The sequence below is a fragment of the Bos grunniens genome, chromosome 29 (genome assembly GCF_055505025.1).
Source record: "Bos grunniens cultivar Pamir isolate PY7600 chromosome 29, Bosgru_T2T1.0, whole genome shotgun sequence".
Taxonomy (NCBI): Eukaryota; Metazoa; Chordata; class Mammalia; order Artiodactyla; family Bovidae; genus Bos; species Bos grunniens.
In genome coordinates this window covers 32,710,454-32,727,668 of record NC_141193.1, presented here as the reverse complement: position 1 = coordinate 32,727,668, position 17,215 = coordinate 32,710,454, and the positions used below count along the sequence as shown (strand labels likewise).

Sequence of the window (17,215 nt, the reverse complement as noted above, 5' to 3'; positions counted from 1 at the left end):
ATCCTTTTTCTCTTCCTGTGTTTCATGGCTTATTTTCTGATTCATTCAGTGTTGTCATTTTAGACACCTGCATCTTCACATGGCAATACACTTATTCATTGGACTACTCATTTCATAGCCCATTTCTTGAGGATCAGTCTTTCTGGATCTTACAAATTATCTAGTGAGTTAAACCTGTTCTGCTCTTCAAATGCTAATCCCCTAATCTGGTGCAAATTACATTTTAGCAAATGTATTTAGGTAATAGAGACCCTGCCTGTTTCCTGACATAGTAGTGTTGTGTAGTGTGAGATATATGATAGAGTGATAGAGTAGTGTCATGTAGTGTGAGAAATGTAGGCCAGGCAGCAGAGGAGTCTTCAGAACTGGAAAGCTTATGGGAGACTAACTTTTAGGTAACTAGAGTTTTTCAGTGCCCACTTACACATAGGACATGTATATCTTTCTCTGGTTTAATAATTTCTTGTCTCCTCTGATTTCCTCTCTGATACTAAAGAACCCAACCTGCACACGAGTTGACATTTGCATTAATTTTCTTTCAGCAAAATATATTATATGAGTGACAAGTACTTAGGTTACAGAGATCATTAATTTTTCTTTCAGCAAAATATATTATATGAGTGATAAGTACTTAGGTTACAGAGATCAAAAACGTTTGGTTTCTGTTTTCATACAGGGCACTTCAGAGATAAGTATGAGAAATAAAGTTACAGTTGTCCTTAATTCAATGAGTATAGAATCTAGCAGGGAACTAGGACATAGACACCACTCCAGTACTCTTGCTTGGAAAATCCCATGGGCGGAGGAGCCTGGTAGGCTGCAGTCTATGGGGTCGCTGAGGGTTGGACATGACTAAGTGACTTCACTTTCACTTTTCACTTTCATGCATTGGAGAAGGAAATGGCAACCCACTTCAGTGTTCTTGCCTGGAGAATCCCAGGGATGGTGGAGCCTGGTGGGCTACCGTCTATGGGGTCGCACAGAGTTGGACATGACTGAAGCGACTTAGCAGCAGCAGCAACAGCAGCAGCAGGACATAGACAAAAGTAAGGAACAAAGAGCATTATAATTGTCATTCAGTTCAGTTCAGCCCAGTCACTCAGTTGTGTCTGACTCTTTGCGACCCCATGAATCGCAGCACGCCAGGCCTCCCTGTCCATCACCAACTCCCAGAGTTCACTCCAACTCATGTCCATCGAGTCGGTGATGCCATCCAGCCATCTCATCCTCTGTTGTCCCCTTCTCCTCTTGCCCCCAATCCCTCCCAGCATCATTTTCCAATGAGTCAACTCTTTGCATGAGGTGGCCAAAGTATTGGAGTTTCAGCTTCAGCATCAGTCCTTCCAATGAACACCCAGGACTGATCTTTAAGATGGACTGGTTGGATCTCCTTGCAGTCCAAGGGACTCTCAAGAGTCTTCTCCTACACCACAGTTCAAAAGCATCAATTCTTTGGCGCTCAGCTTTCTTCACAGTCCAACTCTCACATCCATACATGACCACAGGAAAAACCATAGCCTTGACTAGACGGACCTTTGTTGGCAAAGTAATGTCTCTGCTTTTGAATATGCTATCTAAGTTAGTCATAACTTTCCTTCCAAGGAGTAAGCATCTTTTAATTTCATGGCTGCAATCACTATCTGCAGTGATTTTGGAGCCCAGAAAAATAAAGTCTGACACTGTTTCCACTGTTTCCCCATCTATCTGCCATGAAGTGATGGGACCAGATGCCATGATCTTCGTTTTCTGAATGTTGAGCTTTAAGCCAACTTTTTCACTCTCCGCTTTCACTTTCATCAAGAGGCTTTTGAGTTCCTCTTCACTTTCTGCCATAAGGGTGGTGTCATCTGCATATCTGAGGTTATTAATATTTCTCCCAGCAATCTTGATTCCAGCTTGTGCTTCTTCCAGCCCAGCGTTTCTCATGATGTACTCTGCGTAGAAGTTAAATAAGTAGGATGACAATATACAGCCTTGATGTACTCCTTTTCCTATTTGGAACCAGTCTGTTGTTCCATGTCCAGTTCTAACTGTTGCTTCCTGACCTGCATACAGGTTTCTCAAGAGGCAAGTCAGGTGGTCTGGTATTCCCATCTCTTTCAGAATTTTCCACAGTTTATTGTGATCCATACAGTCAAAGGCTTTGTCATTAGAGGGTCCTAAATAAAGTTCTGCCTGGGTACTGAGAAGGAAAAGTTAACTTCCAGCCAGCAAGATTAGGTGAGACTTCTTGGAAGAGGTGGCACAGGAGGGGGATCTTGAAGGGATGTTAGATTTAGACGTGTTTATGGGGATGGAGGAAAAAAGTTCCAGAACATGGGGGTATCATGACAAAGTCAGGAAGACAGACATACATACAGTTTGACTAGATAAGATGGAGGTATCAGTGAAGGTGGTGATTTAGTCGCTAAGTTGTGTTTGACTCTTGCAACCCCATGGACTGTAGCCTGCCAGGCTCCTTTGTCCATCGGGTTCTCCAGGCAAGAATACTGGAGTAGGTTGCCATTTCCTTCTCCAGAAGAATCAGTACTGTTAACATATAAGGTGTAATGAAGAATAATGTGGAATATGGCTAAAGCAATAGGATTTTCAAAGATTTTGGAAGGCCTGAAAAATAGGCCAAGACATTTAGCATTAATTAGATTTCTAGTTAGGATAATCATTCTCAAAGTCATTGTATGGAGAATGTATGTAGACAGAGATTAGTAAGAAACTTTTTAATGAGGAAGATATGGATGAATGATGTGCTTGGGTCCACCAAACTGTACTTCACTCATACACAATAAACATAAAATGGTATAGGTAACTTCTAAGATGGAATTGCAGTGTCTAGTAAGCTATATATTTTAACAAGCTTCTACTCTATCCTACCTCTTTTTGGATACAGTGGTAGCAACAGAGGAGACCAGGTTTCTATTTATCTTTCAGTTATTTGTAACCTTAATCAAGTCACATAACTCTTCTAATTCTCAGTTTTTTTTCTTTCAATTGAGAGTGATAATATTTAATAAAATGGTATTTTATAGGGCCTACAAGTGAAAGTGTTAGTTCTTTAGTCATGTTCAACTCTTGGCAACCCCATGGACTGTAGCCCTCCAGGCACCTCTGTCCATTGGGATTCTCCAGGCAAGAATACTGGAGTGTATTGCCTCACCCTCCTCCAGGGCCTCTTCCCAACCCAGGGATTGAACCCAGGTCTCCCACATTGCAGGCAGGTTCTGTACTGTCTGAGCCACTAGGGAAGCCCAAGGTCTTGTCTGGGACCTAAACTCAGGACCTCTTGTGCTGGAAGCAAGAACCATACTTCATAGACCAACCAGCTCGCCTGTATTGTACATTGGTAAAGTACAAATAAAATCATATCCATAAAATTATTTAAAAAGGTGAGTGTCTTATGCACTCAAACTCTCTTTAATATCCTTAGCATCTAAAGACTCCAGTTTTCAGTCTCCATCTGCACACTGACTTGATGATTGCATAGACTTGGATTCGAATCTAAGATTTATTGACTAATACCAATGTTAACAACTGTGGTTAACAATTGTAACAGTGGCACTGGTTCCTCAAAGAAGAGCTTTTTTTTTTTAACATTTCAGTATTATTATTATTTTATTGTTGGCACATTTATAGGAGAAACTTGATTAGATGAGAAGAGGAAGAAAAATTTAAGGAAATTCAATGAGACTATCAAAGAGCTGGCCCCTCACTCTTATTACTAGTTCTGCATAATACTAGGAATAAGCTCCATCACAGGGAAAAAAAGTTGGTAGGAACTCTGGAAGAATATCAGTGTGGTGATTGTTACAAATTTGCAGAGAAGATAAACTCTCTCTGGGTTGCTGGTGAAAGTTACAAGTAGGAGGTCACATGGAGCACTGCTTGAAGGGTTGGTGGCATGGAAAGGGAGAGCTTTTTAGGCAGAGGAATAGTGTAACAAACCCTTGATGCTGAAAGGGGCAGGTGTAGCGAGAAGTGAATGTAATGCTGGATTGAAAGGAATGTTGAGATGACAACAGTGTTTTGGGTACCACTATGGTGATTTCATTTCAAATTATTCTCCTCTTTTTTTGTTGTTGTTGTTTCAGGTACTTGGATTTTTGTTGTGTTGGGAAAAACAGCGACTGTACCTGCACTGGTATCATAAGGTAGGACATCTGAATCTTCAAATAGGAGGCCTGAGACCAGGACTGAATGTGCCTCTTTGGCACTAAGTATTTAATACAGAGCTTCCCTTTCTTTGTCTCCTTTAGAAAAAAGAAATCTGCTCACACTATTTCAACTGAAATGATTCAGTTTCTAACAGGTGGAACTGGCTTACTGACCATGATGAACTTTATTTTTTCTCACTGCTCTGTGTTAAACTTGCTATGTGTGTTTGTTATTCCCATCCCCATAAAATCTTGAGCAAGCTCCATTAATTTCCCAGTCCTTCATAGTTACAAGGGCATTCCATTTCAATTATTAAATATTTCAGTTCATTGTAATGAATTCCAACTTTATGAGACATTTCCCTTACTCTATTTCACATGACCCAGGCTTGGAAACCAACAGTGGTGAAGAGAACATGACTGTCCTTTTACTTTTCTTCCAGAGTAAGTCTCAGTGAAAGGAGAGAGAGGGTAAAGAACACAGTCCCACAGGGAGGGTTTGGTTCCATTAGGACCAAGAAATTGCAATTTTTGGCTCTTTACTGCATGGATTTTTCCATGTGTGTTTTCAGAGACCCTTCTGCTGAGATCTTGACTGCAATTCTTGGTGGATTCAATGCCTGTCTTCCTGTACCCTCTAAAATTTCTCTGCTGATGTCCTTTTTATTCTCCCTGAGTTTGGAGCCCTTTAAAAATACTCAAGAAAGTACAAAGGATCTGTTTTTGTTCTGAGGAGACAGACATTACTGACCCAGCATCTGAAGACATGCAGCTCTTTTCCATCATTGCCTCCCTTGTCTTGTTTTGCTATGGGCTTGATCATCTCCAGCAGAGCCTTTTGGTATTTATAGACTTTTTCAGGCATGGTTTTCCTTGTATTTCCTCAAATCCAGAAACATGTCAAACTCCCTGAGTGGTCCCCTTAAATTTCCTCTTACTCAAAAGGGAAGTATGAATTGAAAGTATACGTTTAAGAGTTAGAAAGAATGGAAATTGAAGTAATAAGATCATGCAGGGAAAGAGGAAATTGAAGGATAAACATATAGGTGTTACTGAGATTCCCATAGGTTTTGGAGTTTGCATACCATGAGCAATTTGTCGCTACAAAGGGTCCCTGTGGGCTAAACCATTCTGATTACTATTCCAGAAACCATGCTTACCTTGCCTCTGGCAGTGAGCGCTGCTACTTGGCCTCTGCCACAGCAGAATCTCATCGTTGCCTTTGAACTCAGGAAGCCAGTTTCTGTGGCAGTACCTCTCACCTTTATCCAGGCATAAAGTATGGCCGCTATGGTGCTTTTCAAGGATGCTGACACTCTCCTCACCAATGTGTTTCTCAGTGTCCTCTGAGACCGCCTGTAGGGCACAATATGGAGTGGGTTAGCTGACCATAGGTGATAGCATTCCAACAACATTTTCTCTGTAAGAATTATTCTCAGTTTGTTGTAATCCACACATTCAAAGGCTGTGGCATAGTCAATGAAGTGGAAGATATGGGAATACTAGACCACCTTATCTGACCCCTGAGAAACCTGAATGCAGGTCAAGAAGCAACAGTTATAACTGGAAGTGGAACAACAGACTGGTTCAAAATTGGGAAAGGAGTACATCAAGACTGTATATTGTCGCCTTGCTTATTTAACTTATATGCAAAGTACATAATGCAAAAAGCTGGGCTGGGTGAATCAAGCTGAAATCAAGATTGCTGGGAGAAATATCAACAAACTCAGATATGCAGATGATATCACTTCAATGGTAAAAAGTGAAGAGGAACTAAAGAGCTTCTTGACGAAGGCGAAAGAGAGTGAAAAACCTGGCTTAAAACTCAACATTCAAAAAATGAAGAACATGGCTTCTGGTCCCATCACTTCATGGCAAATAGATGGGGAAACAGTGGAAACAGGCAGATTTTATATTCTTGGGTTCCAAAATCACTGTGGATGGTGACTGCAGTCATGAAATTAAAAGACGCTTGCTCCTTGGAAGGAAAGCTATGACAAACCTAGACAGCATGTTAAAAAGCAGAGGTATCACTTTGCTGACTAAGGTCCATATAGTCAAAGCTATGGAACAACAGACTGGTTCCAAATAGGAAAAGGAGTGAGTCAAGTACGTCAAAAGGTGTATATTGTCACCCCGTTTATTTAACTTATATGCAGAGTACATCATGAGAAATGCTGGACTGGAGGAAGCACAAGCTGTAATCAAGATTGCTGGGGGAAATATCAGTAACCTCAGATATGCAGATGACACCACCCTTATTGCAGAAAGTGAAGAGGAACTCAAAAGCCTCTTGATGAAAGTGAAAGAGGAGAGTGAAAAAGTTGGCTTAAAGCTCAACATTCAGAAAACAAAGATCATGGCATCCGGTCCCATCACTTCATGGGAAATAGATGGGGAAACAGTGGAAACAGTGTCAGACTTTATTTTTCTGGGCTCCAAAATCACTGCAGATGGTGACTGCAGCCATGAAATTAAAAGATGCTTACTCCTTGGAAGAAAAGTTATGACCAACATAGATAGCATATTCAAAAGCAGAGACATTACTTTGCCAACAAAGGTCCGTCTAGTCAAGGCTATGGTTTTTCCTGTGGTCATGTATGGATGTGAGAGTTGGACTGTGAAGAAGGCTGAGCGCTGAAGAATTGATGCTTTTGAACTGTGGTGTAGGAGAAGACTCTTGAGAGTCCCTTGGACTGCAAGGAGACCCAACCAGTCCATTCTAAAGGAGATCAGCCCCGGGATTTCTTTGGAGGGAATGATGCTAAAGCTGAAACTCCAATACTTTGGCCACCTCATGTGAAGAGTTGACTCATTGGAAAAGACTCTGATGCTGGGAGGGATTGGGGGCAAGATGAGAAGGGGACGGCAGAGAATGAGATGGCTGGATGGCATCACCGACTCGATGGACATGAGTCTGAGTGAACTCCGGGAGTTGGTGATGGACAGGAAGGCCTGGGGTGCTGCGATTCATGGGGTTGCAAAGAGTCGGACACGACTGAGTGACTGATCTGATCTGATGGTTTTTCCAGTAGTCATATATGGATGTGAGAGTTGGACCATAAACAAGGCTGAGTTCTGAAGAATTGATGCCTTTGAATTGTGGTGTTGGAGAAGACTCTTGGGAGTCTCTTGGACAGCACAGAGAGCAAACCAGTCAATCCCAAGAAATCAACCCTGAATATTCTTTGGAAGGACTGATAGTTAACCTGAAGCTCCATATTTTGACCACCTGGTATGAAGAGCTGACTCTTTGGAAATGACCCTTATACTGGGAACTATTAAAGGCAGACAGAGAGGGTGGCAGCAGAGGATGAGATGGTTGGATGGCATCACCGACTCAATGGACGTGAGTTTGAACAAACTCCTCAAGATAGAGAAAGATAGAGACAAATCTGGTGTGCTGCATTCCATGGGGTTGCAAAGTTTTGGACATGACTTAGTGACTGAATAACATCAACAACTATTACCTTTTGTCAATAAATTATTGTTTTTTTTTCCATACTTTTTTTTAAAAGGGAACAATGTTAAAAAATTTTTTTAAATTTACACCACATTAACAAATTGAAAGATAAAAACCATATGATTATCTTACCATATGATTATCTCAGTAGATGCAGAGAAAGCCTTTGACAAAATTCAACATCCATTTATGATAAAAACCCTCCAGAAAGCAGGAATAGAAGGAACATACCCCAACATAATAAAAGCTATATATGATAAACCCACAGCAAACATTATCCTCAATGGTGAAAAATTGAAAGCATTTCCCCTAAAGTCAGGAACAAGACAAGGGTGCCCACTCTCACCACTACTATTGAACACAGTTTTGGAAGTTTTGGCCATAGCAATCAGAGCAGAAAAAGAAATACAAATAATCCAGATTGGAAAAGAAAAAGTAAAACTCTCACTGTTAGCAGATGACATGATCCTCTACATAGAAAGCCCTGAAGACTCCACCAGAAAATTACTAGAGCTAACCAATGAATATAGTAAAGTTGAAGGATATAAAATTAACACACAGAAACCCCTTGCATTCCTATACACTAACAATGAGAAAACAGAAAGAGAAATTAAGGAAACAATTCCATTCACCATTGCAACAAAAATAATAAAATACTTAGGAATATATCTACCTAAAGAAACAAAAGACCTATATATAGAAAACTATAGAACACTGGTGAGAAAAATCGAAGAGGACACAAATAGATGGAGAAATATACCATGTTCATGCACTGGAAGAATCAATATAGTGAAAATGAGTATAATACCCAAAGCAATCTATAGATTCAATGCAATCCCTATCAAGCTACCAACGGTATTTTTCAGAGAACTAGAACAAATAATTTCACAATTTGTATGGAAATACAAAAAAGCCTTGAATAGCCAAAACAATCTTGAGAAAGAAGAATGGAACTGGAGGAATCAACCTGCCTGACTTCAGGCTCTACTACAAAACCACAGTCATCAAGACAGTATGGTACTGGCACAAAGACAAATAAATTTAATTTTCTTTATTTATTCTTTTTGGCTCCACTGAGTCTTCTTTGCTGTACACTGGCTTTATCTAGTTGTGGCAAGCAGGGGCTACTCTTCATTGTTGTACACAGACTTCTCATTGAGGGTGGCTTTTGTTTTTGGGGAGCACAGACTCTAGGCACATAGGCTTAAGTAGTTGCACCACATGGACTCTGAACTTGTGGCTTATGGGCTATAGAGCATTGGTTAGTAGTTGTGGCTCACTGGCTCTAGAACACTGACTCATTAGTTGTGGCACATGAAGTTAGTTGCTCTGTGGCATGTGGAATCTTTCTGGATGAAGGGTCGAACCCATGTCCCCCTGCATTGGTAGGCAGATTCTCATCCACTGTGCTGCATGAAGTTTTCTTTCTTTCATACAATACAGAGAAATTGCTGGCATCCCAGTTTATTAAGCATGGGTTACTATTGAATGAAGTTTTCAAATAAACAATTAGAGATGAATAATACTTGGATACTTATATATTGATCTCATATATAACTATATATGTATATATATATATATAGATCAATATATATACACTTTATATATTGAACTTAGAATTGCTGGTTACTGCACAGTGAGTGGAAGTCGCTCAGTCGTGTCTGACTCTTTGCGACCCTGTGGACTGTATATGTATAGTCCATGGATTTTTCTAGGCCAGGATACTGGAGTGGGCAGCCTTTCCCTTCTCCAGGGGATCTTCCCAACCCAGGGATCGAACCCAGGTCTCCTGCATTGCAGATGGATTCTTTACCAGCTGAGCCACAAGGGAAGCCTTTTTCAACAAATTCAGCCTGATTTAATATTATGTTCCTTTCTCCTTGTATAGTGAGGACCTCAAGAATTCATTACCACACACAGGGTTTTTTGATCAATATATTTAATGAAGCCTTCATCTCTCAAGGTATTCTGTGATCTAATTCCAGTTATGAATCCATAGCCAATGAGAAGTGGTGGAGCTGGGTATTAGAAGAGTTGGAATACCCTTCGAAGATGACTAACTTGGTTGGGCCTTTAAACCCTTGGCTTTCAAATCTCCCTGGCAAGGGAATTTCTTTAGGGCTTGGAGTTTCAATGTGCAAAGAACAAACCTAGATGGAAAGAGCACCAGGTATAGTGCATTGTCTTCCACCTAGGCATGCTCAGAGAGCAATAAATGACCTCAATCAAAACTTTTTAAATAGCTAATAACCCAACCTTCTTATAAATGTACTAAAGATTTTAATTAGCCAAAAGATAATGGTGAGTCCTTATCTATGAAAATTTCTAGCAGCTTCTATCTGTATATCTAGGTTGCTTATAATAAATAAACCTGGAAGTTATAGATTTATAGGGTGAGAGACATGGCTGGCTGGAGTTGTATAGTTAATGGAATATATAAGAAAAGGATGCACATTTCAGGCAGATGCTTTAACCTCTGAGCCACCAGGGAAGCCCAAGAAAAGAATGAACCATAATGCAAAAGACTTCTTCTGTAGAAAAATGTTTTCTCATACTTTGCTCAAAACACTCCTCATACTTTAAGTCCCAGACCAGAGCATGTATCCTAATACAGGAAAGGAAAGACCTTTTCATGCATAGCTGCTTTTGACAGTCAGATTTATCCAAAAGAAACTATTTGTACCTTATAATTGTCAGTTGCCTTAAATCATAGTAAAACTTGGTGTTGAGTAAGATCACAGAATCACATGAGACTCATGTGAGTCTGATTTGTCTATTAAATGTTTGCATTATGAGGCATTTGGTCTGCCAACAATTTTTTTTTTTCAGATTTTCACATCTGTTTGTGTCTTTGTATAGAAGAGATTGGACTATAGGTTATTTTCCCTGTAATTGTCTTGTTCAGTTTGAGTATCAATGTTTTTGTTAGCTTCAAAAAACAAGTTAGAGAGAATTCCCTCTTATTTTCAGGAAGAGTTGGTTAAAATTGAAATATTTCTTTCTTTGTTGTTGTTCAGTTGCAACCCCATGGACTGCCACACACGAGGTTTCCTTGTCTTTTACTATCTCCCAGAGTTTGCTCAAACTCATCTTGATTGAGTCAGTTATGCCATCCAACAATCTCATCCTCTGTGGCCAAATTCTCCTTCTGTCATCAATCTTTCCCAGCATCAGAGTATTTTCCAATGAGTGGACTCTGTATCAGGTGACCAAAGTATCGGACCTTCAGCTTTGGCATCAGTCCTTCCAAAGAATATTCAGGGTTGATTTCCTTGAGAATTGACTGGTTTGATTTCCTTGCTGTTCAAGGGACTCTCAGGAGTCCTTTCCAGCACCACAGTTGAAAAGCATCAATACTTGGTCCTCAGCCTTGTTTATGGTCCAACTCTCATATCCATATATGACTACTGGAAAAACCATAGCTTTAGCTAGACAGACCTTTGTCAACAAAGTGATGCTTTTTATAGGTTTGTCATAGCTTTCCTTCCAAGGAGCAAGTGTCTTTTAATTTTGTGGCTGCAGTCACCATCTATAGGAATTTTAGAGCCCAAGAAAGTAAAGTCTGTCACTGTTTCCTTCCCCCCCCCCCCCCCCCCCCCCGTCTATTTGGCATGAAGTGATGGGACCAGATGCCAAAAGGTTAGTTTTTTGAATGCTGAGTTTTAAGCCTACTTTTTCAATCTCCTCTTTCACTCTCTTCAAGAGGCTCTATAGTTTGTCTTGGCTTTCTTCTATTACAGTTGTGTCATCTGTGTATCTGAGGTTATTGATATTTCTCCCTGCAGCCTTGACTCCAGCTTGAGCTTCATCAAGCCTGGCATTTTGCATGATGTACTCTGCACATAAGTTAAATAAGCAGGGTGACAATATACAGTGTTGACATACTCCTTTCCCAGTTTGGAACCAGTCTGTTGTTCCATGTCCAGTTCTAACTGCTGCTTCTTGACCTGCATACAGGTTTCTCAGGAGACAGGTAAGGTGGTCTGATATTCCCATCTCTTTAAAAATTTTCCACAGTTAGTTGTAATCCACACAGTCAAAGGCTTTAGCATAGTCAATGAAGCAAGTGTAGATGTTTTTCTGGAATTCCCTTGCTTTTTCTATGATCCAAGAGATGTTGGCAATTTGATCTCTGCTTCCTCTGCCTTTTCTAAATCCAGCTTGTACATCTGGAAGTTCTCAGGTCACATACTGTTGAAGCCTAGCTAAAAGGATTTTGAGCTTTACCTTGCTAGCATGTGAAATAGGTGCAGTTGTGCGGTAGTTTGAATATTCATTTGCATTGCCCTTTTTTGAGATTGGAATGAAAACTGACTTTTTCCAGTCCTGTGCCACTGCTGTGTTTTCCAAATTTTCTGGCATACTGAGTGTAGCACTTTAACAACATCATCTTTCAGGATTTGAAATAGCTCAGCTGGAATTTTGAAAATTAACCATTTAAGTCAGCAAGGCCTGGAATTATTTTGTGAGGTTTGATCATGGATTCAGTTGCTTTCATAGGTACAGAAGTCTCTAGAGGGCACCACAGATGTAGGAAAACTACATTTGAAGGGGAACAAGTTAAAATTGTGTCTTCTTGGATTCAGTGTTCTTTCGATGTAAAATGAATAGTAAATTTTTAAAATCTGTCCCTGTATTCTTTTTAATGGCTGAGTAATACTCCATTGTGTATATATACCACAGCTTTCTTATCCATTCATCAGCTGATGGACATCTAGGTTGCTTCCATGTCCTGGATATTATAAACAGTGCTGCGATGAACACTGGTGTACACGTGGCTCTTTCAATTCTGGTTTCCTCGGTGTGTATGCCCAGCAGTGGGATTGCTGGGTCAGCAGTTCAGTTCAGTTCAGTCACTTAATCGTGTCCGACTCTTTGCAACCCCATGAATCGCGGCACGCCAGGCCTCCCTGTCCATCACCAACTCCCAGAGTTCACCCAGACTCACATCCATTGAGTCAGTGATGCCATCCAGCCATCTCATCCTCTGTCATCCCCTTCTCCTCCTGCCCCCAATCCCTCCCAGCATCAGAGTCTTTTCCAATGAGTCAACTCTTCGCATGAGGTGGCCAAAGTACTGGAGTTTCAGCTTTAGCATCATTCCTTCCAAAGAAATCCCACGGCTGATCTTCAGAATGGACTGGTTGGATCTCCTTGCAGCCCAAGGGACTCTCAAGAGTGTCCTCCAACACCACAGTTCAAAAGTATCAAATCTTCGGCCCTCAGCTTTCTTCACAGTCCAACTCTCACATCCATACATGACCACAGGAAAAACCATAGCCTTGACTAGACGGACCTTTGTTGGCAAAGTAATGTCTCTGCTTTTGAATATGCTGTCTAGGTTGGTCAACTTTCCTTCCAAGGAGTAAGCATCTTTTAATTTCATGGCTGCAGTCACCATCTGCAGTGATTTTGGAGCCCAGAAAAATAAAGTCTGACACTGTTTCCACTGTTTCCCCATCTATTTCCCATGAAGTGATGGGACCGGATGCCATGATCTTCGTTTTCTGAATGTTGAGCTTTAAGCCAACTTTTTCACTCTACACTTTCACCTTCATCAAGAGGCTTTTGAGTTCCTCTTCACTTTCTGCCATAAGGGTGGTGTCATCTGCATATTTGAGGTTATTAATATTTCTCCCGGCAATCTTGATTCCAGCTTGTGTTTCTTCCAGTCCAGCGTTTCTCATGATGTACTCTGCATATAAGTTAAATAAACAGGGTGACAATATACAGCCTTGACTTACTCCTTTTCCTATTTGGAGCCAGTCTGTTGTTCCATGTCCAGTTTTAACTGTTGCTTATTGACCTGCATACAAATTTCTCAAGAGACAGGGCAGGTGGTCTGGTATTCCCACCTCTTTCAGAATTTTCCACAGTTTATTGTGATCCACATAGTCAAAGGGTTTGGCATAGTCAATAAAGCAGAAATAGATGTTTTTCTGGAACTCTCTTGCTTTTTCCATGATCCAGCGGATGTTGGCAATTTGATCTCTGGTTCCTCTGCCTTTTCTAAATCCAGCTTGAACATCTGGAAGTTCACGGTTCATGTATTGCTGAAGCCTGGCTTGGAGAATTTTGAGCATTACTTTACTAGCGTGTGAGATGAGTGCAATTTTGTGGTAGTTTGAGCATTCTTTGGCATTGCCTTTCTTTGGGACTGGAATGAAAACTGACCTTTTCCAGTCCTGTGGCCACTGCTGAGTTTTCCAAATTGGCTGGCGTATTGGGTGCACCACTTTCACAGCATCATCTTTCAGGATTTGAAAGAGCTCAACTAGAATTCCATCACCTCCACTAGCTGTGTTTGTAGTGATGCTTTCTAAGGCCCACTTGACTTCACATTCCAGGATGTCTGGCTCTAAAGTCCGTGATCACACCATCGTGATTATCTGGGTTGTGAAGATCTTTTTTGTACAGTTCTTCTGTGTATTCTTGCCACCTCTTCTTAATATCTTCTGCTTCTGTTAGCTCCATACCATTTCTGTCCTTTATTGAGCCCATCTTTGCATGAAATGTTCCCTTGGTATCTCTGATTTTCTTGAAGAGATCTCTAGTCTTTCCCATTCTGTTGTTTTCCTCTATTTCTTTGCATTGATCGCTGAAGAAGGCTTTCTTATCTCTTCTTGCTATTCTTTGGAACTCTGCATTCAGATGCTTATATCTTTCCTTTTCTCCTTTGCTTTTCGCTTCTTTTCTTTTCACAGCTATTTGTAAGGCTTCTTCAGACAGCCATTTTGCTTTTTTGCATTTCTTTTCCACAGAGATGGTCTTCATCCCTGTCTCCTGTACATTGTCATGAACCTCATTCCATAGTTCATCAGGCACTCTATCAGATCTAGGCCCGTAATCTATTTCTCACTTCCACTGTATAATCATAAGGGATTTGATTTAGGTCATACCTGAATAGTCTAGTGGTTTTCCCTACTTTCTTTAAGTCTGAATTTGGCAATAAGGTGTTCATGATCTGAGCCACAGTCAGCTCCTGGTCTTGTTTTTGCTGACTGTATAGAGCTTCTCCATCTTTGGCTGCAAAGAATATAATCAATCTGATTTCGATGTTGACCATCTGGTGATGTCCATGTATAGAGTCTTCTCTTGTGTTGTTGGAAGAGGGTGTTTGTTACGACCAGTGCATTTTCTTGGCAAAACTCTATTAGTCTTTGCCCTGCTTCATTCCGTATTCCAAGGCCAAATTTGCCTGTTACTCCAGGTGTTTCTTGACTTCCTACTTTTGCATTCCAGTCCCCTATAATGAAAAGGACATCTTTTTGGGGTGTTAGTTCTAAAAGGTCTTGTAGGTCTTCATAGAACTTTTCAACTTCAGCTTCTTCAGCATTACTGTTAGGGCATAGACTTGGATTACTGTGCCCCAGTATGGTTTGCCTTGGAAACGGACAGAGATCATTCTGTTGTTTTTAGAGATTGCATCCAAGTACTGCATTTCGGACTCTCTTGTTGACCATGATGGCTACTCCATTTCTTCTGAGGGATTCCTGCCCGCAGTAGTAGATATAATGGTCATCTGAGTTAAATTCACCCATTCCAGTCCATTTTAGTTCGCCGATTCCTAGAAAGTCGACATTCAGTCTTGCCATCTCTTGTTTGACCACTTCCAATTTGCCTTGATTCATGGACCTGACATTCCAGGTTCCTATGCAATATTGCTGTTTACAGCGTCGGACCTTGCTTCTATCACCAGTCACATCCACAGCTGGGTATTGTTTTTGCTTTGGTTCCATCTCTTCATTCTTTCTGGAGTTATTTTTCCACTCTTCTCCAGTAGCATATTGGGCACCTACTGACCTGGGGAGTTCCTCTTTCAGTATCGTATCATTTTGCCTTTTCATACTGTTCATGGGGTTCTCAAGGCAAGAATACTGAAGTGGCTTGCCATTCCCTTCTCCAGTGGCCAACATTCTGTCAGATCTCTATACCATGACCCGCCCATCTTGGGTTGCCCCATGAGCATGGCTTAGTTTCATTGAGTTAGACAAGGCTGTGGTCCTAGCGTGATTAGATTGACTAGTTTTCTGTGAGTATGGTTTCAATGTGTCTGCCCTCTGATGCCCTCTTGCAACAACTACCGTCGTACTTGGGTTTCTCTTACCTTGGGCATGGGGTATCTTTTCACGGCTGTTCCAGCAAAGCACAGCCGCTGCTCCTTACCTTGGACGAGGGGTATCTCCTCACTGCCACCCTTCCTGACTTTCAACGTGGGATAGCTCCTCTAGGCCCTCCTGCGATGGAGCAGCCATGGCTCCTTGGACATGGGGTTGGTCCTCCCGGCCGATGCCCCTGGCCTCGGGCGTGTGGTTGCTTCTCCCTGCTGCCTTCCCTGGCCTCAGACGTGGGGGCGTGGGGTAGCTCCTAAGGCAGTTCTATTTCCAGTATTTTAAGAAATCTCCACACTGTTCTCCATAGTGGCTGTACTAGTTTACATTCCCACCAGCAGTGTAAGAGTGTTCCCTTTTCTCCACACCCTCTCCAGCATTTATTGCTTATAGACTTTTGGATTGCAGCCATTCTGACTGGTGTGAAATGGTACCTCATTGTGGTTTTGATTTGCATTACTCTGATAATGAGTGATGTTGAGCATCTCTTCATGTGTTTGTTAGTCATCTGTATGTCTTCTTTGGAGAAATGTCTATTTAGTTCTTTGGCCCATTTTTTGATTGGGTTGTTTATTTTTCTGGAATTGAGCTGTAGGAGTTGCTTGTATATTTTTGAGATTAGTTGTTTGTCAGTTGCTTCATTTGCTATGATTTTCTCCCATTCTGAAGGCTGTCTTTTCACCTTGCTTATAGTTTCCTTTGTTGTGCAGACATTAAAAAGAATACATTTGAATCAGTTGTAATGAGGTGGATGAAACTGGAGCCTATTATACAGAGTGAAGTAAGCCAGAAAGAAAAACACCAATACAGTATACTAATGCTTATATATGGAATTTAGAAAGTTGGTAACCATAACCCTGTATGCGAGACAGCAAAAGAGACACAGATGTATAGAACAGTCTTTTGGACTCTGTGGGAGAGGGCGAGGTGGGATGATTTGGGAGAATGGCATTGAAACATGTATAATATCATATAAGAAATGAATCGCCAGTCCAGGTTCGATGCAGGATACAGGAAGCTTGGGGCTGGTGCACTGGGATGACCCAGAGGGATGTGTACGGGGAGGGAAGAGGGGGGGTGTTTAGGATTGGGAACACGTGTACACCCATGGCGGATTCATGTTGATGCATGGCAAAACCAATACAATATTGTAAAGTAATTAGCCTCTAATTAAAATAAATAAATTTAAATTAAAAAAATGTCACCATGTAGAAAAGTAAGAAACTGCATTAGAGGTCAGAATATTTAATATTAAGTCATATGATTATTCAGTGTAGTATTAAACTTGGTTTAAAATATCAAAAAAAAAAAAGAAAAAAAGAAAGATGGTAACAATAACCCTGTATGCGAGACAGCAAAAGAGACACAGATGTATTCAACAGTCTTTTGGACTCTGTGGGAGAGGGCGAGGTGGGATGATTTGGGAGAATGGCATTGAAACATGTATAATATCATATATGAAACGAGTTGCCAGTCCAGGTTCGATTCATGAT

The 17,215-nt window shown here is 41.0% G+C and overlaps 1 protein-coding gene across 1 annotated transcript in view; it reads left to right on the top strand.

The window, feature by feature from the left end:
- Positions 1–17,215, top strand: part of LOC147342474 (glycerophosphodiester phosphodiesterase 6-like) — a 114,873-nt gene that overhangs the window by 10,026 nt on the left and 87,632 nt on the right. The window contains exon 4 of the mRNA XM_086385724.1: positions 4,086–4,145. Within this exon, the coding sequence (XP_086241850.1) occupies positions 4,086–4,145 (60 nt within the window). The remainder of the gene's footprint in view (positions 1–4,085; positions 4,146–17,215) is intronic.